General features: G+C 46.7%; 1 protein-coding gene across 7 annotated transcripts; it reads left to right on the top strand.

Annotated features, from left to right (window-relative positions):
• Positions 1–3,228: 3,228 nt before the first annotated feature.
• ANP32E (acidic nuclear phosphoprotein 32 family member E) lies at positions 3,229–15,295 on the top strand. Of its 7 annotated transcripts, none has more exons than XM_086628215.1 (8): positions 3,229–3,314; positions 5,027–5,176; positions 5,787–5,909; positions 6,618–6,783; positions 8,199–8,356; positions 10,252–10,306; positions 12,363–12,446; positions 13,636–15,295. In XM_086628215.1, exons 1-7 carry the CDS (start codon positions 3,261–3,263, stop codon positions 12,428–12,430), a joined length of 774 nt encoding a protein of 257 aa, XP_086484341.1. In that variant the 5' UTR covers positions 3,229–3,260; the 3' UTR covers positions 12,431–12,446; positions 13,636–15,295. The 7 variants fall into 7 exon arrangements, with proteins under 7 accessions (XP_086484341.1, XP_086484340.1, XP_086484343.1 ...); XM_086628214.1 differs by having other exon boundaries at positions 13,633–15,295; XM_086628217.1 differs by having other exon boundaries at positions 8,217–8,356; positions 12,363–15,295.
• The last annotated feature ends 8,478 nt before the right edge of the window (positions 15,296–23,773 follow it).

Raw genomic sequence — 23,773 nt, 5'->3', positions numbered from 1 at the left:
AAATCTGCAAATATTAAAAGACCTGAAAGTTTGTGTTTTTTTTTTTTTCCTTCGGAAACACATCGTTTGCAGTTCTAATAGGAAAAAGTAAAATCTCACCCGGGGTCCTTTCCGACGCTGAATTCCGCAGCTTTTCCTCAGGCTGCAGCTGGAGGTGAAGCCATCCAAGCACAGATGCTTTTCCAGATTTTTTTTTTTTCCCCCCTCTTTTTTACCACTCGTGCAACGCCCGCCCACCCCTCGGCTCTGCAACTTCCCCCCGGGATAAATCCTCTTTAACACAAAGCGGATTTCCCTCCGGTTTCCAAAACCTTTCCCAGTTATCTCCAGGCAAGAAGGGAGCAGAAGGTCTCCCAAGGTCTCCGGTGTTTCCTAGCAGCACCTTATCGAATTTTTCCAAGAAATAAATCGTCCCAGGGTTGGGGGGGGGGGGGGTTGTCCCTGGCACCACTCTGCTCACCGCCGGCTATCGGCAACGGCGTTTTTTTGGGATGCATTTAACAGGGTCCAACCTCAGGAGGAGCATCCGGCCCCCCGCAACCAGAAATGCCAAATAAAAAGGGGAGGGGGGTGAAAAAAAAAAAAACCCCAAAAGTGATGGGTGCTGGGGTCTGCGACCCCCTTTGGAGACCCATGAAGATGGGAATGGTGTTTTGGGGAAGGAAATTTGACTTTTTGGAGATTTACGCAGCTCCTGGGGAGGGCTGAGACGTGGCTCCCACGTTTCTTACTGAGGAACCGTTCGCTCGGTGTCCCGGTGCGCCCGTCGGCACCGACAAGAGCAACGGTGCCGAGAACACGGACCGTCTCCGTCAGCATCACCTGGAGCAACTGGATTTGCAGGAAAACAAGCGTAATTCTCTGCTTATTCCTCAGTTCCCCCATTTTCCTTCCATCCCCTCCACATCGCACCTCTCAGACCGCCTTTTCCCTACGGATGAGTTTTGGAGACACTGGCAAAGCCGGATTTTGGTGCGGAAATTTCAGCAAAGAGCCACGCCAGGGCGAGGGGCTCCGGTACCAAATCCTGCCTCGGCTTCTCCGATGAACTTTTCTTTCCAAATATAGATTTATTTTTTTTTTAAGCCCTTCGACATCACCCACTGCACTGAAATTCCAACGTCGGGGATCGCTCGGCCCTTCGCAAGCGGCGTCGCGACGGGCTCTCCCCTTCGGCAAAACCACCCTTGATTTTTGCCACATCGGTGGGTGACTTCGGTATTCGAGACCCCCCTAAAATAAAACCCCTTCCAGACCAAACACGGCACCGAATTGGCACGATTCCGGCTTTTTGACCCCGTTTTTAACCCCTTCTTGGATCGGCAGAGAACGGGCTGCCTGAACTCTCCCTGTTTGATCTCAAAACAGGAAATATTTTCCCAGCTCAGTTTACACAAATAGACAGCAGAGATTCCCATGTCGGGACTTTTTTTTTTTTTTTGGATTCTGCCACCGAGTTGCCAAAATGTCTCCAGTTATTCGTGTCTCCAACTTCAAAGAATCAACGTATAAATATTTGGAATTGCTCGTTTAGGAGGAACTAACACTTCCAGCCTGGCACAGCTGCTGCCCTGTACTTGGCATTAAGAACACGAGTGGCTTTTGGGCATGATTCAGGTCAGCATCTTGCAGGACCGAAGCCTTAAATATCCAAATATTGTTTCATTTTAATTAGCAAAAAAGTTTGCCAAGCTTCCAGATGTACATAAACCATATATATCCACCCAGAGGAGCTCGGAATTAAATAATTATGCTACTGCACGGCTGTTTGCTTGTGCATCCACCTTCCCCTATAGACCCTATATGTTTGCAAAGCTGCTTTCACGCAGATTAATGAAAAAATAATTTGCATTATGCAGCTTCTTCTCAGTCATGGGGGGCCGGGGGGAGGTTTGGCCAAACCGGGCAGGACCCGGCGGGTTTCGCTTCGGCATCGCGCCATCCCCTGCGCGTTTCCCTATTTGAGGCATCCTTTTGGTTATTTTTCATTTTTATGTTTTTTCCTGCAATTTCAACTGCAAGGCTGGGGAGATGCCAACGGGGCATCAACAGGTGATGGCCCAAAGCTGATGGCAGCCAAAATTCTTAACTGGAGCGTTCGAGGAGCCTCCAGCCCGACTGGCAGCGAGCTCTGCGCACGCGGAGGATGCACCGGAACAGGTCTGCTGGGAAAAGCCAAGCTGGGAAGCGCCTCCCTCCATGTCCTGCCTGTTCCCAGGAGCGGGCACAACCCTGGGACGTGCAAACCTCTGCACAACTGGGCGTGCAAACCCCATGCATGACCACCCACACAACACGTCAGGTGCGAAACCCCCCCCCCGTGCAACACCCCACATGCAAAACTTGTCTGCGGTTTCACATGCAGACGGATGAAAACTGGGTGCAACTGGGCGTGCAACACGCGTCGCACGGCTCCGCTCGCAGGCCTGCACGCGACCGGGCGTGCAAAGCGCTGCGTGCAACCCCCCCCCCCCTCCCGTGCAAACGGGCGTGCAAAGTCGCGCGTGCCTCGTGCAACCGGGCGTGCAAATCCCGCCCCCCCCCCCCCCACTCGCAAAACCACACCGGGACCCTCACCCCCGTGCACGCGGCCGTGCAACACCCCCGCGAGCAGCCCGCCCGGAGGCCGCGCGACCCCACCCCCCCCCCCCCCGCCGGTAACCGGACACGCAGCCCCCCCCGCCCCGTTCAAACGCCACGTGCACAGCCCCACGTGCAGCCACCCCCCCCCCCCCGGTACAACCGGGCCCCGCGCTCCGCCCCGCCCGGAAACGGCCCGCGCAACATCCCGCCCCCCCCCCGACGCGTGACCCCGCCACCACGTGCGGCGCGCGCGCTCCCGCCAACCCTCCGCGCGCCCAAACACCAAACCCCGCCCCCTTCCCCTCCCCGCCATCCCGGGCCTTTAAAAGGCCGCGCAGCCGGACGGGCAGCTGGCTCAGCCAATGGTTCGTGGTCACCCGCGGTGCGGCGGGGCCAATGAGAGGAGCGGTCGAGCGGAGGAAGCTCCGCCCCTGGGGGCGTGGCCGCGGCGGCGGGGAGGGGGGCGCCATGCGCCATGTCATGGAGGCTCAGTGTGCGAGCGGCCATTGACGGGGCCGGAGCTGCGCGCGGAGCGGGCCGGCTGCCCGCGGCGTTTCCCCCCGGACTCCCGCGTCCCTCCCGGCGCCGGCAGCGAGCCCGCGGCCGGTTCCCCGCCGCCGCCGCCGCTCCCGGGCCACCCTCCCTCGCCACTGCGGAGCCGCGGGAGGGGGGGGGCGATGGAGATGAAGAAGCGAATCGTCCTGGAGTTGCGGAACCGCGCCCCGGAGAAGGTGAGGGGCGGCGGGGCGGCGGGCAGCGCCCCTCCACCCCCCCCCTAATAACGGGCGGCCGCCGCCGCCGCTTCGGCCCGCGCGGCCCCGGCCCCGCCGCCGAATCTGGGTCAGCCGTGGCGCAGGAGCCCCGCGGGGCGCGGGCGGCGCTTCCGGGCGGCGGCCCCGGGGCGGCGGGAACCCGCGGGGGCCCCCCCCGCCCCCCAGCCCGCGCTGCCGCCGCCAACTTCGCCCCCCGAAGTTGGGCGAGGGGCGCCCCCCCTCCCCCCCCCCCCCCCCCACCCCCCCCGAGCGGCGCCCGCCGTTAATCCCCTCCCGCCGCCTCCAACTTGCGAGCGCGCCCGGAGTAAACAGGTCACGGGCGCGCCGGGTCCCACCTCAGCCCTTCCGTTTTTTTTTTTTTGTTTTTTTTTTTTGTTTTTTTTTGGGGTTTTAATCTTATTTAAGAGTCGATTTTCCGCCCTCCGTCCCGCTCCTTCCTGCCGCCGCCCCGCCGGGCGCATGATGGGGGAGAGGCGGGGGGGGGGGGCGGCCGGTTCTCCCCCCCCCTCCCCTCCGCCAACTTCCCTTTCTTCGCAAAGATGCAAAAAAAAAAAAAGCTGAAAATTTGGGAGCTCACGTGCGCTGCCCCTTACAAAATGGGGGGGGACGGACGTGGGGCAGCCCCACGCCCCCACTCGCGGCTCTGGTTAAACCAGAAAAAGGTTTTTTTCCTCCTTTTTTTTTTTTTTTTCGCTCGCCCCAGGAGTATAAAGTCCAGATAACGTTGATATCGCTGCGAGGCGACTCCCGGGAAATTTTTTTGGAGGGGGGGTGGAAAAAGGTGGCTGAAATGGTTGATTTAACCAAAACTCGTGTTTCTGTGAGTTTTATCAAGCGCCCGAAAAAGGTCTCCCATGTGCGTCCGGGTTGGGCGAAGCCGTGAAGGTTCCTGCTCCTCTGGCAGCTTCCTCGAAAACTTTGTGCTTGTTGGGAATGCTGGTTTTTGATGGGAAAAAAAAAAAAAAAAAAGCAATAGCGAGACTTGACTTAGAAGCTGTCAAATTGTGCCACTCGGAGGTTTCTGCCCCAAAATGTTGTTATTTAAAAGCGTGCAGAGGAAAGGAGAGAGTCACCTCGTTAATGTCATGCCTAATAAGTGGTGTTTTCCACTCGTAGATAAAATAATTTAAAATTAATTGGCTGCTCCTCATTACTGCTCCTCAAAGTACGCGACCTGTATCGATGATCTGGTTGTTTTAGTGGCTTTGGCACGAGGAAATGATTTAATTGGGTTTTAATTAACCTGCGGAACTCACTGCTGGAGTAATCTGGAGCCAGAAGGTTTGGAGTTGGGGAAGAAATGGAAGGCTTTTCCAGGTTTGAGTGTGCACAATTAAATAATTAAACTTGAGGAACAAGTTTGCGGTTTCCATGTGTCCCCCCCCCGGCCGCGGCGGCGCTGTAGGAAGCTCTGAAAACGTCCCTCAGTGAAGTTTGGGGTCAGATGGTGGTTTTTGCCGAATTTAAAGCATGTTCAGAGGAAGGGAAACTGTCACGTACTTTTTTTTTTTTTGTCTTAAATAGGTGGGTGTCACAAAACTGTAGTCTAAATTTAAACCAAACGCCCCACCGGCAGATTTTTAACAGTCCCCGAGCTGCGGTTTAGCCGGAGCGCGTGGCTTTTTTTTTTGGTGCTCAAAGTGACCGGTGACTTGCTGTCCTGTTCGAAGGTGACGGAGTTGGTGCTCGATAACTGCCGGTCCAGCAACGGCGAAATCGAAGGGCTGAATGATTCCTTCAAAGAACTAGAGTTTCTTAGCATGGCCAACGTAGAGCTGACGTCGCTGGCCAAGCTCCCCACGTTGAGTAAGCTCCGGAAGGTACGTATCGTTCCAGCGCTTCGAGAAGGAAAAGTCACGGGTGACAACCCACGGTGGCACCGTTGAACTCGCGTGGTGCCCACGGTGCTTTGTGAGATGGCAGACCTGGGAAACGACGCCACGTCCCATCTCCGGGATGTTGTGGTTTTTTTTTTTCAAAATCTGAAATGGTTTTTGGGTGTTTCCAGTTAATTATGGCCAAACGGGGCCTGGCTGGTGACTCTTGGGACAGTAAATGTTGGTCTGTTGACAACGTGAAGGTTGGCCGTGTCTTGCTGAGTGCCAACGGTTGATGCGAGGCCGTTGGGTTGCCCACGCGTCGCTGGCAGGGTAAAGGCTTGCCGTGAATTCCAGCCTTACGTGTTCTGCTAACTTAAAAATTGAGGTATCCGAGCCCACAAGATTTTAAGGAGTAGTTTATGATTCTCAAAGTAGACGTGAAGGAACTTTTTGCCAGCTCGTGTGCTTGTTGACTTGTGGGACTCTTCAAAAAAATGTTTGGCTTTGTCATTAAACTGTTAAAGGGAGAACGATTAAAAACCATCTGGGTCTGAATCTGATGGTAAAAATCTAACTATTTACTTATTTTTTTTTTTTTTTGGTATAATAGTTGGAATTGAGTGACAACATCATCTCAGGAGGCCTGGAGGTCCTTGCAGAAAGGTGTCCAAATCTCACATATCTAAATCTAAGCGGGAACAAAATCAAAGATCTTGGCACTGTGGAAGCTCTTGTAAGTACAAAGCGAGAGGGGCTAATTGCAGATTTAAATCTAATAAATACTGCTTTTTTAATCAAGATTAAACTAATTTAGTTTAATATAAATAAGAATAAGAGATTTTTTTAAGCTTCTGGTTTGTCTTTGAAAGAAAAGTAGCCAAGTTACACGTTGCTGATCTTCTGTGCTCATTTCTTAAGGTGTAGTTTGTCTAATAAGCAACTTTATTACACTCTAATTAAACTGTGAAGTGATTAGGACGCGCGTACGAGTAGGAGCAAACCTGGAAAGCACCAGTTGTAGGGCGTTTAAACGTGGGAAGAAGCTGCCAGCACCTATCACTACCTGATCTCTGCACCTGCTTTTCCACCTGATGATGATGATGATGATGATGATTTTTTTAGGGCTTTGATATAAACTGCTGGAATTGTTAAGTTTTGCCCATGGGTCCGTGTTCCGCAGGCTGCGCGCGGTGGTCGGCCACTTCAGGGATGTGTCGGGTGCGCCGCGGGCGCGCGGTGGAGTTGGTCCACAAAATTCAGAGAACTGCAGACAACTTTTTGAACTGGAGTTTCTATTTAACGGGGAGCAAAACACTGGATGGAAAAGGAGGGATAGGGATAAAATAAATTCTGTTCCTGGCTGTGTGGTTCACTGTAACTTGAAGTGTCACGTAGTCGTATCAAGAAGGCGGCGGGAAAAACCCTTTTTGTTTATTTTCAGCAAAACCTTAAAAACTTGAAGAGCCTTGACCTGTTCAACTGTGAGATTACAAACCTCGAGGACTACAGAGACAGCATTTTTGAGCTGCTTCAGCAAATCACGTACCTGGATGGATTTGATCAGGAAGATAACGAGGCACCGGACTCGGAAGATGATGATGATGAGGGTAACTTTTCTGAAATAAGACCATGGATAGAAATTGGGTGCTGTGACAAAGATGTAGCATGGGGCATAGTGACTTCTCGAGTGCACGAGCACCGTTCTGGGCTCCTGGTTTTGAAGTGCAAACTTCCAGAACTCAGTTGGTGTCAACACGCTGCGAGACAGAAGGAAAACTCCTGTTAGAGGTTCGGAGCGTTCTCGCAGAAGCCTTCTGAGTTTAAGGAAATTTGACTAAAGATATAAATATTCTTAAAATAAGTTGTTGCTGGTAGCGCAGCGCTTTGGCACGACTGAACGATACAAAGCGAGGGGACAGACATATTATTTTGTAAGAAAAGTGGTAACTTTACTGTTTTTTGTAATGGCTTCAGTCCCATGCTGGAGCATGATACCGTTTTTTGTTCAAAAAAATGGATGTAGTTCCTTTTGATCTGACCTCAGTCATTAGCAAAGCTATTCCTACATCTTTTTCCATTGTTACCCGATCGAAAACAAAACCCGTAGGTGCAGGTCTGTCAGCATATGGCTACGAATTCTACAAGTGCTTCAAATGTAGTTGGCTTCACAGATGACTGATACAGTCAAAGCCATTAAGAAAAAAAACCATCCAAGATGTGTTTGAGCGCTGTTAGCAAATCCGATGGGCTGTTGTTGCAATCCGACGTCTTACCCATGGCTGCGTTGTAAATAGAAAAATAAAATAAAAAAATAAAATAAAATAAAAAAATAGAACTCAATGGAAGCCAACTAGTTGGTACTTGGAATGTGAAAATAAAGTAGTATTTCAAAATAGATTAATAGGTTATTAACTTGGAAAGGAATTTAAGTGTTAAATGGGATTAGGGATGGTTGGACTCGATGATCTCTAAGGTCTTTTCCAACCTAGAAATCTATGAATCTATGAATCTAAATCACCTTGTAAGTGGCTTCAGTGAAACTGCAGAAGTGGTGATGTGCTCCAGACATGGACATGGAATGAGGGATCATCTCTGGGACTGCAGGTGTTTCGTGGTTACTAGTAATGATTAAATAACAGATACGTGCTGTATGTTAAGCTGGTTTTGCCTTTAAATATTTCAGTATTTGGTTCTCCAGAGAAGCCTCTCTTCCCCTCCCACTGACTAGATTTTCCGCTCCCGTGCCGGAGTTTGCATATGGAGCTGCTTCGGGCATCCAGGATTTTGCCTGAAACTTGTGATGTAAAAACATCGGTAGCCTTTCTTCAGGGAAAAAAATTAGAAAGATTAACTTCATTAAAATCCTACTTGTTTCCCACGTGTTGCCTGTATTTAAAAAAAAACTCCCAAAACCCTTCTGGAAAAAACCATCACAACTGGCTTGACCTGGTGTGTACAAACTTGCATAACGAGGAGTTAACGAAACTTAACTTTTAGCATATAAGTGTATCCTGTATTTCAGAAGGAGATGAAGATGAAGATGATGAAGATGAGGATGAAGCTGGTCCTCCAGGAGAATATGAAGAGGAAGACGATGAAGATGATGGAGGTTCAGATTTGGGGGAAGGTGAAGACGAGGAGGAAGTTGGTCTCTCATACCTGATGAAAGAAGAGATTCAGGTAAAGTTTGTAAATTCTCCCAAATCCAAGAAATGACGACAAACTGCCTGCAGGTTTCTGTGTTTAATTTAAACGTTTAGACACGGAGCATTGCAAATGCAGAGGAGATGGTTTGGAGAGGACGCCGCTGTCTCTGAAATACAAAGCGTTGACTTGAACTTGAGTGTTGGCTGTCAGCTGCCAAGATGGTCCTGGCTGACTTCCAAGACTCGGTTCGCTTTTATCCCGCCCCGTAACGCTGGCGGACGGAGCCGTTCTCCCCACCGTGTCGAAACTATGCGCTGCTACCAGTTAAACTGTCAGAATGGAAATACAGATTAGCGAGAATAAATCAATTTCTTTTGGAAAATTAAAAAAAAACCCAACAACCTTGGTTTTGCGAAGGAAGAGAACGAGGCAGCAACAAGTTACCAGTACTTTGAGTGTGATGAAACAAAGGAAAAAATCTGTGGTGAGGTTTGCTGGGGTGTTTTTTACCACGCACTCAGTCGAAAATGTTCTTAGTGGTGGTGAAGAGCTGTGGAAAAGAGCCCACAGGATCTCTGCAGTAGTACTGTGCAAAAAAAAAGCAAACGGAGGAGTAGTAAGATCAGAAAATACACACGTTTTACAAGGTTGGGAGTAGGTTCTTGTAGATACAAACTGGTGGTGCCTAAAGGATTGTCGGGCAGAAGTAAAGCCCAGTACCCCCCTTCGGCAGCCACGGGGGTTTCGGTGGGAGCACGTGTCTGGCGCGGATTTTGCGCGCAAGTCTGTGCAGGCAGCTCACACCTTTCAGATGGCAAAAACCCGACCTGGGCACCTCGCTTCTGTTACTCTACTTTTGCTAAGAGTTTATTCCTGCCAGCTGGATTTCACAGGGGTGTGCAGAAAATCTTAAACTCTTCTGGTGCTTTTTTTTGTTCGTGTAACTAGTGCTCAGGATTTGCTCACCAACGTAACTTTGTTCCTGCCGTAACGCTCCGAAGACCTGGTGGCCCTAACAATTCATGAAGCACAGACTAAATAAGTAGATCTGGTTTGGAGCCAAGGCCTTAGAGGTGGTTCTTTGGGAAACGAGCAATATGTGGTGAGGGAGAATATTGGGAATTAATCGTGTGTGGTCAGGATGCTCGGCACGTTGGGCGATGAGGAATCGGCACAGGGAGCCGTGAAAGCGTTAGGGGAGTTCAGAACCGCGGCCCTTCTGCCGATGGTGCAGCAAAACCCAACGCTTGAGTTTGTGTTTCAGCTTTAGGGAAGGAGCAGGTGGTGGTCAGGGTGGAGTATGTAACGTTTCGGAAGAGTTGGAGGCTGCTCGGCTTTTCCCTCGATTTCGGAAAATTAATTTGGCAAATGAAATCGTGCCCCGTTCTAATTGCAATGAATTAATCCAGAGTGTTTTTGAATTCCCGTGTTCCAAGGGCAAATGTCAGATGGGCTCTCTGATCTTTTCACGTTTTCCCTTGGTACATGACCCTGTGGATAAAATTCCATCGGGCAGGTGGATATAAAAATAAGAGTTCAGTTTGTCTTCAAGGCTTGACATGGTGCCAGTAGGGCAGAGATCTTGCACCATTGTTTAGTTTTCTGGGGCTGCTGGTTGTTAATTGGTTTACATTTTTCAGCTATCAGCTTTAAAAAAAGGGGAAAAAAAACCCCAACAACTTAAATCATTTGACTTAGACATGGTAATTTTGTGAAGATATTAACTGTTCTGCTTTCTCCTCTTCCTCGTCCTGTAATGACAGTGGGTTAAGAGGAAAATTAAGGCTGTTTGTCATTTTTCTTTGCTGTCGTGGCCTCTTTGGTCAGTTTTGCAAGAACTTTCTCTTGAGTTGGCGTAAAGAAGTGATAAGTGGGAAAAACAAAGGAGAATATTGGGCCAGATAAAACATTTCGTAATTCTTCTAAAGGATGAAGATGACGATGATGACTACGTTGAAGAAGGAGGTGATGAGGAGGAAGAAGGTAAGTTGTCAAGTCAAAACCAACTGGTTCTTTGTAGTTCTGTACCTTTGCAAGTTTGGGATGTGCACTTTAATGGCGTAAATCGCTGTTTGGCCAGTCTGTTTCTGAAGGTATGTGAAGTATTTTAGGATTGGTTTTAGCAAGAGCTCAAGCAGGTAGTAAAGTAGCTGTGCAGTATTTCATTTTTTTTTTTTCCCCCTGTCTGCTCACTTGTGAAATAAAAATCAGGAAGAAATGACAGTTTTCAGAGTCTCCTGTTGAAGCAGTTTTCTCAAATGGAAGATACTGCCTCTCCTACGCAGAAATTTGAGTTTTGCAGTATGGAGAGGACAGGGACGCTCTGGTACACCTTGCAAATATTATTTACAGACATTAAAAATACCTTGTTTAACGCACCAGGGACTGCACTGGCAAAGCCCTGGGAGCAGCAGTAGCAGCTCTGTTTTTCCCTTCATCACGTGGCTTCTCCAGTAAACATTCCTGTTGGAGAGGCAGCTCCCAGGAGGCGAACTCAACCCAGGGTCCTTTTTGGTATTTTTTTTTTCTAGCTAGACTTTTTATCAATGGCTGTAACTTCTTAATTTCATAAACTACTCTTTTGATGTCAGATGCCTGCGTAATAGTCAAAAGCTTGCAAAAAAACCCAAAGCCAGCGTGTACGGTTCATCCTGCGTCAAGGAGGCACAGCGTACCCAGTGTGTGTCCTTGCAGGCTGATGCTCTTCCTTTGGTATTTTTCAGAACATAAAGTTCTGTTTGAAAGAGTGGGTTACCTGAGTATTTTTTCATAAAATCCCTTCTTCTTTTATCTTTTGAGGTTTTAAAAATGAGCTGCGAGAAGTTAAACAGGACAGACATACCACTTGTTCTTTTTTGCACCTTCTTTGAGGTTTCCAAGCTGTCAGGGTGGGGACCAGCCCTATGTTGGATGCTCCTGCTCTGTCCCAGACTGCTGGAACAGAAGTTACTCTGCAGACTGAGGCTTGTTCTTGGTTCTGGTGCAGATATTGGTGCACTCTGATCTGTGGGTGGATGAGGGGCTTAGTTGTCTGCACCTCTGTGTTCCAGGCAGGAAGGTTCAGACACTAAAAACTTCCTCTGTACTCTTCTTGCTACAAGGCTCTTCCAGAAACTTCACTTTTCAAATGGTTTTGGAACTCTGCCCGAATCCTTAAACTGTCCTTACCAGCAAAGTTTTGTGTTGGTCCTGCAGCCCGGTTCCACGTCTGCGTAAACCGTAGACAACTTCTAGAATGTCTCACCAGACTGGTCCCCATCTCATCTGCACACTTGGCTTAGTGGAGCAGGTTTTGGAGATGCATCTTGCACTTGGGGAAGAAACCCTGAAATTGTGCAGTAGTAATGCCAACTGTTCACTTTTTACAAACGCAGCCTGCGAATCTGTGAAGACAACAAAGCAGGAGGTCAGGACGGCTGATTAGCCAGGAAATGACTGCTGGGAAATACATCTGCTCCAGTTGACAAAATTGCATTTCGTGGTTTCACCACAAGAGCGCACAGTCCACTGACTGGATTGAGCAGATTTCTGAGGACCAGCTCCAAGGGGTTGATGCAAAACGCGTCTGTCGGTGGCGAGGGGACGGAGCGTTCCCCTGGGTGTCTGCAGAAAGCGCTGGGCTTTGGGCAGGGTCTGCACAACTCCCAAAAACCAAAGTTGGGGAGATGTAAAAATGTCGTTTCCATTTCAGTCGTCAAATATATGGTAACAGAAAGTTAAATTCTAAATATTTTTTTTTTTATAAATCTACTTCATCTTGGTAATTCCTGTGTGGAACATCCCATGCTTAGCTTGAACTTAGTTTAATATGACCCGTGTGAATTATTCAGCGTAACGTAAACTGATCTTTTTTTGAGAGTCATCAGCAACACAGAGATGTTACAGGGGTGAATGCATCGGCTACAAATTAATATTTTAATTATTCAATTGATAAAATATTCAATCCAGTTATTTCCATTACCTTTTTTCAAAGCCTGACGTTACATTTCTGATGTCTGAGCAGAACGTAACGAGATGTATCCATGCCTCTTTTCCTTAGCAGAGGGCATTCGAGGGGAGAAGAGGAAACGAGACCCTGAAGATGAAGGCGAAGAGGAGGAAGATTAATTTGTTCTAGACACAAGTAGGACCAGACTCTTAAGTTACCGAATACGCAATAGTGATTATGCAGATCTGTATGTCTCCATGTACCATAGATGTCCCTGCAGAAAATGATACGTTAACTTTTTATAGGAGAAGTGTGGTTTTACTATTCCTGCCCTTTTTATCATTCCAAATAAGATATAATAGCCTGTTAGTGAACCTGTCTGTAGAAAACCAATTTTCAGCCCTATAATCACCGAAGCCATTGTCAAGTTTTTCCCCTTAGACTTTTGTTTGGAGCTCTTTAATTTTATACGAGCTTGCTGCGTCGGTCATCGTTAGCCCAGGGCTAAAACACCCCTTTCACTTGGGTTTAATATTGTGAATTTCCTTCAAGATTTCCAAGGTTTTTATACTTAAAAAGCTGAACTCAAAAATGCTATCTGGCAAATCCCAGTCTCTTTTAAAAGAGACGTTGACTGTAGTCTGAGTTTACGGGGGATTCTGTTTGAAATCAACAACTGGACCACACCTTTCTTTCAGCTTTCAAAGAGGTGACTCCTGTAATATTTTTTTTTTTGAAGTCTTCTATCCCATTTTGTGTGTTACACTGTAAAGCCTAAGTGGGTTTCAGAAGATCTCCTCTTTTTTTTTTTTTTCCCCTGCTTGTTCGGATGTTCAGTGTTTGCCGGAGCGTTCCGTGGATACCTTCAAGAACGCGTCTCGGCAAACCGAAAGGGTTGTAATCCTTAAATTTTCTCCAGAATTACATGGTCATTGCAAGGATTAACGCACGCCAATAATCTAGTTTGAAACCATTCCGCTAGAAATCTGTGTTAAACTTCCAGTCGCTTCGCTCTCGCGTCGCCGTTTCGGGAATTCTGCCGCAATCGTGGCGTTTGGCTATAAAATATGTGCATTTCTGATGCAGAAGTTAACGGGTAGCTCCTTCAAGCACATTTTTTTTTTTTTTTTTCCAACAACCCCCTCCCACACACTTTTATAGAATCATTGAAGGGGGAAAGAGGAACATAAGTCAGTCTTTCTTCGCAGGTCACCTTTTAAACTTTTTAAATCTGGTTGTAGGCGAAACATTCACGTTCCTGTATAATACTAGTTAGTAGTTCAGGGTTTTTTATATCAAATGGCTGCAGAAACTTGTTCCGTTGCGTACGGTTGGTGGCAAGTACGGGAGACATGCAGACAAACTTTTTTTTTTTCCCTAGCAGCCTGATTGTGACCAACAGGTCTTAATAATTCTGCCCCGATGGATTCATGTTTTCTATTTGAGCCGCTGCGAAACCAGTTGGACCATACAGCATTCCTCTTTCAGTCACCATTTGGATTTAAACCAGTAGTCTTGATATAAAACGTAATTAAATTGTTTCACGTAGGTACTGAACCAAATATCACACACAGCTTTATTCAAGAGACTTATTTTTATATCTGTCTTGGCTGACAATAGCTGCCACTAAACTGGGGGAGACACCGAGGGTGGGGAAGAGGGAGATTTCCTGGACCTGAGTAAGAGTCGGTCACCCGTAGATCGGTTACCTGTGAATATTTAATAGGAATATCACACACTATCAGACTTTAAACGTGACTTCCAACTCTTAAATCGAGTTTAGATACTGCAGGGTTGAAGTTCTGCAAAGCCCAATTTCTTGTGTGCGTGGCGGTTTTGGTTTTTTTGGTTTTTGTTTTTTTTTTTTTTTCCCCCTCAAATAGAGCCTTAAATCATAGTTTCTCATGTAGCTGTAAAGCGTGGCCGGCCGCTAAAGGCGGCGGAACGAAACGAGTCAGGCAGATGGCAATATACTGGGAAATGAACTGACTAAACGGGGTCTGTGTTTGTTTTTTTTTTTTAATGAATCTCTGTAAAGACACTAGAAAAGTAGTGGTAAAACTACATTTGCAACCACGATCCGAGTTCCTGTGTTTGTGTAGGAAACCTTAGGTAAGTGCACATCCTATCTTGTCGCGGAGGCTCTGTGTTCACGGCAGTCGCTTCGTGCTCAGCTTTGAGATAGAAAAGTGTGGTTTCCCCATCTTTTTGCTCGTTTCTTTTTAGTCTCCACGAATGATTGAAAACTTTTATTATTTATAATTTATAAACCTTGTCAGGGTTTTCCTTAACTGTCTTTTACTGGTGCATGTAAAATTAAGTTCTAAACGGAAGAAAATTTCTCTTTGGATGGGTTTAAAATTATTTGAGTACCGGTCTTGTCTCAGTAAGCGAGTCCAATTTTGACACCGGATGAGCTAATCGGACAAAACAGTTTGTTCTAAACTCCGAAGGGGTTGGCAGATCTTCCCTAAGACAGGCAGACTTACCGCTTCCTAAAACCAACTCGCAGTGTCGTGCATCAGCTGCTGCATCTAAAAATCTGAGCCTCACACAGATCTTAACTTCCTGAGTAACTTTGTCTTTTCCTCAGTGTTACCATCTAAGTATAGTTTCATATTTGTCAGCTTGGCATGCAACTAAACAGCGTAGCATTTTTTAAAATAAGTAATACAGAGCCTCCAGATAACTTTTGAAACTTTTTTGCTTGGTGGGTGGTCTTTTCATGCAAATATGTAAGGGTGGGTTTTATATTTTGTAGAGGTTTTTGTCCTATTTTAATGCTCTTTGTATGGCAGTATGTATATAGTGTGTTTCGGTTCCTTATCAAACTCTTTCCTTAAACTTTGGAGTAACTGATTTTGTGCAACTGTGTTTTGAATAAAGCCATGACAGTGTTAAATTAAAGAAAACAACCCTGCAGCACTCTTCTGATAATTTTTAGTTGTAACAAAACATGTTTCCTCCCCACGTGTGCTGTAAATTTTAAATTAAAAAGTTTTCAAACCGAATTATTTCAAATAAATCGAGACTATTGTATTGGATTACTTCTTTTAGTATGTGCAGCTGTGGAGAATGTGGTATTTTTTTCAGGAACAGAGTAAGAGGTGATTGTTCTTTCCCATTATCTTTCTGGTTTTGGGTAAACCTGCAGAATTGTGCATCTTTCTGGGGCTAGAACTTGGACTTTTGATACTCTAGTTCTTGGTAACATGGTCACAGTCGAGGAAGATGCTGTGGAAAACCTGAAGCAATGTCTGGATATTTCCCTTAGAGTGTTTCCAGATGAGCTGAATGTAGAAAAGAGTTTTGGAGCTGATGGGGCTTTTGCATACTGAATAAATCAATACCATTTGAGTGTAGCTGAGCTATGCAAGTCTGGCTGAGTCTTAAGAAACAAAAATGAAAATCAAGAGCCGGGTTAAATTTTTGTAAATGCTGACTTGGTGTGCCCGACAGCCCGAGCTGCAAGTCTAAAGCCTTGGTCAGTGTGGGTTACTCCTCTTTCAAGAACAATGTTTAAAAAAAGGTGCTTCTACACAGCTAGACTTAATCCAGTGTTCTTGGCAAAAATCCTCGGGATGCACTTGAGAAAGCTTGTAACTAAACAGGCTTTTCTTCTACTGGATGAGTGATTAGCCAAGAAATGGGTGGTGGTTTTCTGGTTTGTGTTTTTTTTTTTTTTAAGTGTGGGGAGGAATTGCCTTTCCATCTAAAGCCCTGTATTGGCCACTCACTCACTATTTGCCCACTGGAATGAGACCAAATGGGGAACCTGAACTTTGAGATTGTTTTTAACAGAAGTTTAGTCTACTTTTTGGGGATACTGCTGCTTTTATTTAAATTAAACCCAAGCTGTTCCAGTCTGGCACCTGCATGGCAAAGGAGACGAGAGGAAACGTCGGTGCTGTGTAGGCATGCCTTGAAAAATCAGGAAAAACTGGAGGTGTGGGCTGTCGGGCTGCCGGGCTGTTGTGCTGGGCGGCGAGCCGCTTGTCGTGACCTGCCATAAACCACCCTTCTCCCCAGTCTCTGGCTGAAAACACGGCTCTGCTGCTGCGGAAGCCATCCGTGCGGCGGGATGCTCCAGAGGGGCTGCAAGACGAGCTCGCTCCCTCTCCCAAGGCCCCAGGCGGGCCAGACTGCTGTCTCCAGCCGAATCCCAGGGGCTCTGCTGCCCTCCATTTTGTCGCAGGGAGGGGAAGCGCTGCTGGCGGGCGGCCTCCTCCTCTCGCCGCTTTTGTCGCCCCTTCTTTCTCTTTCTCGGCCCTTATCTCCCCTTCCCAGTCGTGCCGCTTCCCCTCCCCTTCCTTCCTCGGCCGCACGGACGCCTCGTTAAACCCGCGAGCGCCGGGGAACGGCCGCCTCCCCCCTTCCCGCCGCCGCCCCCGAGGGCGGGAAACCGTTACCCACGGGGTTCCCCGACCCCGGGCCGCAGGGGCCGGGCCGCCACCCCCGCCGCTGATTGGCTGAGATTTGCCGCAGTTCCGCCCTTCCGCCGGGCCCCGCCTTCCCGCCCAGGCACCCGCGCGCGCGCGGCGGGGGCGGCCTCTCTTCCCCCCCCCCCGGCCCCTCACAGCGATCGTTCCCCGGCGGCTGAGGGGAGGCGGGCCGAGGTGCCGCTCGGTGCCTCGTCTGCCCCCACCGCCCCCCGAAAGAGCCTTTTCCTCGCACGCTGGGTGAGCTTTGTGCCCGTGGTGAAAAACACAGCGAGGTTCCGAGTCCAAAAAAGAGAGGAAAATAATAAAAAAGTGTAAATCTTAATCCCAAAGGGTGTCTTGTCAAGGGCACGAGGGATAAAAGGTAAGTTTAGCTGGGTTTTGGTACGAATGCTCTGTGAAAATGTGAAGAAATTCGTCCCTAGTCAAAACGTGGATAAATTTGTCCTTAGTCAAAACGTGAGGAAATTCGTCCCTATTCAAAACGTGGCAGCCGGAGAACTCCATAATGTCCTCGGGCAGCTTGTGCTGCGTTGTAGTTTATAGTTTTGTTAGAATCATAGAATCCCAGAATGGGTTGGGTTGGAAGGGACCTCAGAGACCATCCAGTTCCAACCCCCCTGCCATGGGCAGGGACACCTTCCACTACACCAGGTTGCTCCAAGCCTCATCCAACCTGGCCTGGAACACTGCCAGGGATGGGGCAGCCACAGCTTCTCTGGGCAACCTGTGCCAGTGCCTCACCACCCTCGGAGTGAAAAATTTCTTTCTTATATCTAACCTAAATCTGCCCTCTTTTCAGTTTTTGTTCCCCAAATTCATCCTGCTCTCAAGGAAACGTGGGACGTGCAGGGTTACCAGGCAAATTTCCTCTTTTCTCACCTTTTTCCCTGCAGGAATTTCAGGAAAATCTGATACGGTCACAGTCCCGAAGGATTTGGGGTGCCTTTTTGTGGCAGCGGGTGCTCCCGCAGAGGGACGGGATAACGAACTCGCTCCTCGTTAGGCAGCAGGGCGTGAATTTGAATGCAAGACGGGAAATCCGGTTTTGCCGGTCGTGTTTCTCAGGAAACTCCTGCGCCGTTGCCTCTGCAGGTCCCATCACGTGCTGGCGAAGGTATGGGTCCTGCGCGGCGCGTGAGAGTTCTTTACCTCCTCCTGGATGACCTTCCTGGTCACACTTTGTGTCTGTAGGGCTGCCTGGGACTGGCATCCTTCTCTCTTAGCAACTGTTTTAACCCTAGTGCAGGTAAGACTTACACAAAAGGGTTTTGTTTCATCCATAATGTAAGCAAGAACTAATAGAACTGTCCTTTGCTGTTCTCACACGTTCCAAGGTGATGACTTAGCCTTTTTTACCCTTTACTCCCCCCTATTAAATTAGTTTTTAAAAAATCATATTGTCAAGGATATAAAACCACGAGGGGGTGTCGATATCTAGCCTGCAGGGAGTAAGTTTCTTCTGTATTTTTATGTGGTAAAGGGGAAACTGACATCCCCATGCCATCATGTGAATTCAGGAATTTGGGCTTAGAGAAAAGTGTAAAATGCTGTGAGCTTTACGCTGAAGTAATGAGAATTATCACCATGAAAACTGCCACGTTCAACAGTAAACAGGGTACTGTGTGTTGATTCTGGCAGCAAGAGTTGTTGCCGTACACTGAAAAAATACACCCAGTTTCAGTGATCATAAACATTACAAATGTCTGAACCAAAGAATGAGATCAGTTTGGAAGTTACGAGATAAAAATAATTCTGAAATTATTTTTACTTCTCTGCAGATTGCGGAGTCTCTTAGTTGTGCTTGGGGTTGCAGCCCGAGTAAGATGACACCGTATTGTCAGTACACACGTTCTCCATTTGCTGTTCATCGATCAGCAGGACTGGCACAAACGGAGAGGCAGCGCGAGTGGCTGCCCTGGGGTAGCAAAATGCACAGGATGGGAACAGAAAAAGTCAGGGACAGCAGCTGCTATGAGCAGGACGGCAGAAAATTTGTTTTTGCAGAGCGAAGCCTGGGGCACTGGTGCTGCTCCTGTTGGGAGATTTTGCGCTCGAGTTGTAGCTTTATCTTCTGGGGAACAGTCTTCTGGTTTTTAAACTTTAAAATTACAGTTTTCATAGTATGCTTCAGTTTCGGCTTGGAGTGTGTCTCATTTAAAAAAAAAAAAAAGCACAACCAAAAACCATCCCCAGAAATAATTGAGGAAACCCTTTCCTTGTGCTTCTAATTTAATTGCCAAAAATGAGGGAGAATCCAAAAATAGATGTACGGCCACAACAACAAACCAAAAAAAAAAGAAGTATACATAAAGGCTGGGAACTCTTGGCACTGAGAAGGATTCTGTTCTAGGAAAAAAATGACCGCAGACTTCATACTTGGTTTTGTGTTGGAAAAAGAGATTTTTCCTATATTAACATAATGTGTTAAAATGGTATGTTGGAGGTGTGTTTCCTTCGACAGTAAAATTAATTCAAATGAAATAATCATGTTGATGACTGAGGAGCAGCAAATGAGAGTTCTTTAACTCCTCTGGGATGACGCATTTCTAGTTTCTGTCCATTGAAACAGCTGTACAGAGCTGTTCCGGGGTGATCTTATCGCAGCCTTCCAGTACCTAAAGGGGCTACAGGAAAGCTGGAGAGGGACTTGTTACAAGGACGTGTAGTGACAGGACACGGGGCGATGGCTTTGAACTGAAAGAGAGGAGATTTCGATGGGATCTAAGGAAGAAATTCTTCCCTCTGAGGGTGGTGAGGCTCTGGAACAGGTTGCGCAGAGAACAGCTTGCCCCAACCCCCCTGCCATGGGCAGGGACACCCTCCACTACACCAGGTTGCCCAAAGCCTCATCCAACCTGGCCTGGAACACTGCCAGGGATGGGGCAGCCACAGCTTCTCTGGGCAACCTGTGCCAGTGCCTCAGCACCCTCAGAGGGAAGAATTTCTTCCTTAGATCCCATCGAAATCTCCCCTCTTCCAGTTTAAATCCATTGCCCCGTGTCCTGTCACTCCATGCCCTTGTCCAAAGCCCCTCTCCAGCTTTCCTGTAGCCCCTTTAGGCACTGGAAGGCTGCAATAAGATCACCCTGGAGCCTTCTCTTCACCTTTCCTCACCAAATAGTCCTCCGAAGTGGCTGCTTTGTGCGTTGAGTTATTTTCCTTGTGGATTTCCACCATAAGAGCAAAATTCTGTTCCGCCAGTATTCCCATGTTTGCTTGATACTGGGTGTTTTATTAGTTAAAGCAAGATAAGGAACACAGACTACAGGAAAACATAAAATATTCACGTGCTTTTTACGCAAATGGTTTTATCACATAATTGCCAAAAAAGAGCTTATCTCAAAATATTCTTTGAGGGTTTGGAGTTTTTGTATTTTTTTCGTTGTTTATTTGTTTGTTTGGTTTTGTTTGCTTTTTTTTCCCTTATTTTGAGTATAGCCTCATTACAGTGTTATTTTAATAGTAACTTCTTTTGGCAGAGGAATTGCTGGCATGGTGTACCCTCCAGAACGAGAAAGGAGTTGGCGTGACGATGTCTGTGGTCCTTGGAGAGCTCGAACCAGCAGAAGACAGTTACCCCTGGAGGTACCATAATGCACCAACCACAAAGCGAGGGGCAGTCGTTCCATGGCGTGGAACAAACCCAAGGGATGAAATTCTGGCCTGCATTCCAGTGCAAACATGAACTGGGAAGACTGGCATGAGGTCAGACATAAATTTAGGTGGCAAAGCTGTGAAACAGGGAGAAGCCTCTCTCTGTAGGAATGTAGCTTGCAACTGGAAGCATTCCCACCCGGGAGGGTCAGACCTCTTGGTCTCTTGTGGTGGAAACGCGTTTGAGCTCCAATTTCTGGGCACTTATTAAGATAAACTGAAAATATCTTTTTTTTTTTTTTTTTTTTTTTCCCCAGGGATGAAAGTCTGTTAGTTTTATCAGTATCAGCTGACAAGTTTAATTACATTTGTGTATTTGTTTAAAGCTGCGTGGTGGCTTTATGATAAGCTTGTGTGATGGTTTGTTTCCTCTGATACACTTGTGTAAGGGCTTCAGAGCAAACCTTAAATGAAAGAGCAGTTCAAGACATGGGGAATACAAAGAAAACGGGACAATTTTGCTGTATCCTTCTCCCTTGGGAATCTGTCCTTCATGGGAATACTGGGGGCATGGAGAAATAATTTAATAATTTAATTAGGAACCTAAGATGGGAAGGGAGCTCCGGGCTAAAATCCTACTGATACGAGGATGCCTTCCCTAATACATGTTAGAATCACATTTTTTTCTCTCAGCTTCGTCACGGTGATGACTCATAATTGTTCTTCTGCTTAAAAGTAGGCTGTGGTATTTCTTCTGCTGGTATTTCTCCACTAATGAGCTCCCATATTACAGCAAAAACTGTTATTAATACTGAAATAAACGACTTGGGTAATTTGTGTTTTTGAAAACTAACAATATTTTCATCAGTATCACCGTTAGAGGATCTGCACAAAAAGTAGTAGGATCAGACTTGAAACTTCAAGTAATTTGTGCCCTGTTTTGTGCAAGAAGTTATAAAAACAATGTGATATTTAAAAATGCCACAAGACCAGCTAAACTTTTTGCTTCTAAAAAGAAAAAAGTACTTTCTGTTTAGTAAAAATGCGTGCATACATGTACACCCCCACTCGTAGGTAGCACGCTCGTTCCATTACAACTCGTAAGTAGCATACTTCCTAACAACAAATTTTAAAATAGTTGAAATTACCTGCATAGACCAAAGAAAAACCCGTCTGAAAATGCCATAAGACCGTGTTCTTAAGAGGTCCTGGGTCTTAGGGCTCAGTTTCGTTCTTTAACAAACGTACCTTTGATCTCCTGTGTAACTCCGTAACTTTGATATGACTTTCTGACTCAGATTGTGTCACTGGAAATTGAGCACACACCAGTAACGAGAACAAAAGGGTGACATTTCCTTCACAGTTATAAAATGGTCGCCGTACAGACCTTCCGTGGTGATCAGGGTGTGGTGTAGGTGTCCATGTGCTGCCCTTGTCCGCCGAACTGCAAAACAGGGGTGCCTCAATGCCAAAATTCAAGGGGAAAAAAAGAAACGTGACTAATATTGACATGAGCAGAGCAATTAAAGCTTAATTACAGGATATAAAATCGCACATGCACATAATGATTCTTCAAATCAAGAATGAATTGTTCCTTGGTGGGCTGACCAATTAAAAAAATTAATAGATGGTGTGCTACCTATTCTATCAAATTTTCTTGACTGAATTTTGATTTTCTTCAGCCCCCTCATCACCATCGTGGCCATAAAGCCAAGCGTCACGCGCCTAAATGAGACCCTGTGTCCGAGGAGCAGGTGGTGGTTCTTTTGTGCCAAGCCCACCACTCACCTCGGCGGGAGCCCTGCAAGCAAGGAGACTGCTCTGCAGCAGAGGATCTAAATAGTAGGCACTTGTGATGTCCACAGTTTAGAGTTCTTACTCTGCGTGGTGTGTAGGTTAGTAGATATTTTAAAGCATGTTTTCTAGGTGAGTAGTATCAAGTGGACTTGCCCAAATGGATGATGAGACCACAGAAGAAATAACTGGCAGGAAATGAACTCTTGAAATACTTCAAGCTTTTGGTGTTAAATGCATGTGTTTGGGCACTTGCTGTCTTTGAAGCATGGGCTTCTTGAGATGAAAATGTTTTATCTTATGATATAACGAGGGGTATTTCCATCTCAATCGAGGTGTATCGCCGGGGGTAGCGAGGTTGGTTGGTGCTGAAATCTCTTACATTAACATGTTACGCAAATTAACGAGGGAGGCTTTCCCTGAGACACTCAGGGTTACTCCTCATTCAAATCACAGGTCTGAACAGACCAGTTGCACCTTTGTCGGAATGAGGCGGGATAGGAGGAGGAAGAATATTAATATATCTCTGCTCTGAATTTCTGAATAGCTGTAGGCTTAAATTTCTGCATAATTTCTACATTAAGGTTAAGCATTTTCACTACAAAGAAGATTCCAGGAACATGATACTATTGAAAAGCAAAAATATTTCCTAGAACAAAGTGAGGAATCATGAAAAAGATAGTGATACGGAACGCCCACCGAGACAACCGTTTCAATTTGGAAATTCTCCCTGTGTGTCTTTTACTCCAAGTCTTTTGAAGTGCTTCAGTCACAACTTCTGCAAATTCCCCAAATGGGTCTCTTTTTTCTTTCTCTGGTACACCGGAGTTTCTAATGGTACAGAAAATGTACTTTAACTGGGAGGCAAACATCAGCCCTCGATGTGAGCTTAGTGCAAATGCTGTTTGCTGTGTAGAAGGGAAAGATGTATTTTAGAAAGAGGGAAGAGTAGATGAAGGAGAGTTGGGAAGTGAGACTTACCCGCTGCGAGGAAGAAGCTGCACCGGCCTCTGTGAACGGAGAAGTCCCTGCGACGCGGGGTGTGCGTAAATGTGTAGTTAATACTCGTCTGATAGTCTGAAATACTAAAACCTGCTTAAGTCGTTTGCAGAATCTGCCCCAAACTGTTGGAAATTACTCAGTGGTTGGTAGGATTTAGGATTTAGACCAATAGTACTCTTGGTTATTTATTTTTAATCTTGTGTAAGTGTTGGCCACGCGCTTGAAGTGGAAGCGATGGAATTACTCCTGGGCAAATCGTGGTAATTCCAAAACAGCTGAGCAGAGTTAAGTGACATAATTAAGAAAGCAAAAGCAAATACATTTATTAAAACTCAGTTTGCTTTTACAAGCAATTATATTTATCTGGGTTTATTATTTAGAAGACAGTTTAGGACGTATGCAAAACCCGCTGTCTCTCAGATGTTTCCAATAATTAAAAAAGAAGGAACTCAACACACAAGATACGATCACTCAGCTACAGAAATTCCACTTTATTTCCTCATTCCTTCGTGCTCACTACTACCAGCTCCACAAAAACCGGTGCCAAATCGGGCAAGTGTACCAGCAGCGGTGCCCGGAGCCAGTCGGTTTTGCTCTGGCTGGAGGAAGAAAGCGCCAAGCTCGCATGGACATGCGAAGACAAAGAGCAGGTCCAGTTGTCCTGCGTGGTTCTGGGGACAGAAAGCAGCG

This window comes from Tauraco erythrolophus, chromosome 30 (assembly GCF_009769465.1).
Source record: "Tauraco erythrolophus isolate bTauEry1 chromosome 30, bTauEry1.pri, whole genome shotgun sequence".
Taxonomy (NCBI): domain Eukaryota; kingdom Metazoa; phylum Chordata; class Aves; order Musophagiformes; family Musophagidae; genus Tauraco; species Tauraco erythrolophus.
The sequence above is the reverse complement of the archived record's forward strand: the minus strand, read 5'-3'. Positions and strand labels throughout refer to the sequence as shown.

What these genes read in the sequence shown, in the direction of transcription:
- ANP32E (XM_086628215.1), top strand. Translation starts at nt 3,261, where the DNA reads ATGGAGATGAAGAAGCGAATCGTCCTGGAGTTGCGGAACCGCGCCCCG. An exon ending in GGAACCGCGCCCCGGAGAAG is followed by an intron (nt 3,315 to 5,026) that starts GTGAGGGGCGGC and finishes TCCTGTTCGAAG; the next exon opens with GTGACGGAGTTGGTGCTCGA. An exon ending in AGGTGATGAGGAGGAAGAAG is followed by an intron (nt 10,307 to 12,362) that starts GTAAGTTGTCAA and finishes TCTTTTCCTTAG; the next exon opens with CAGAGGGCATTCGAGGGGAG.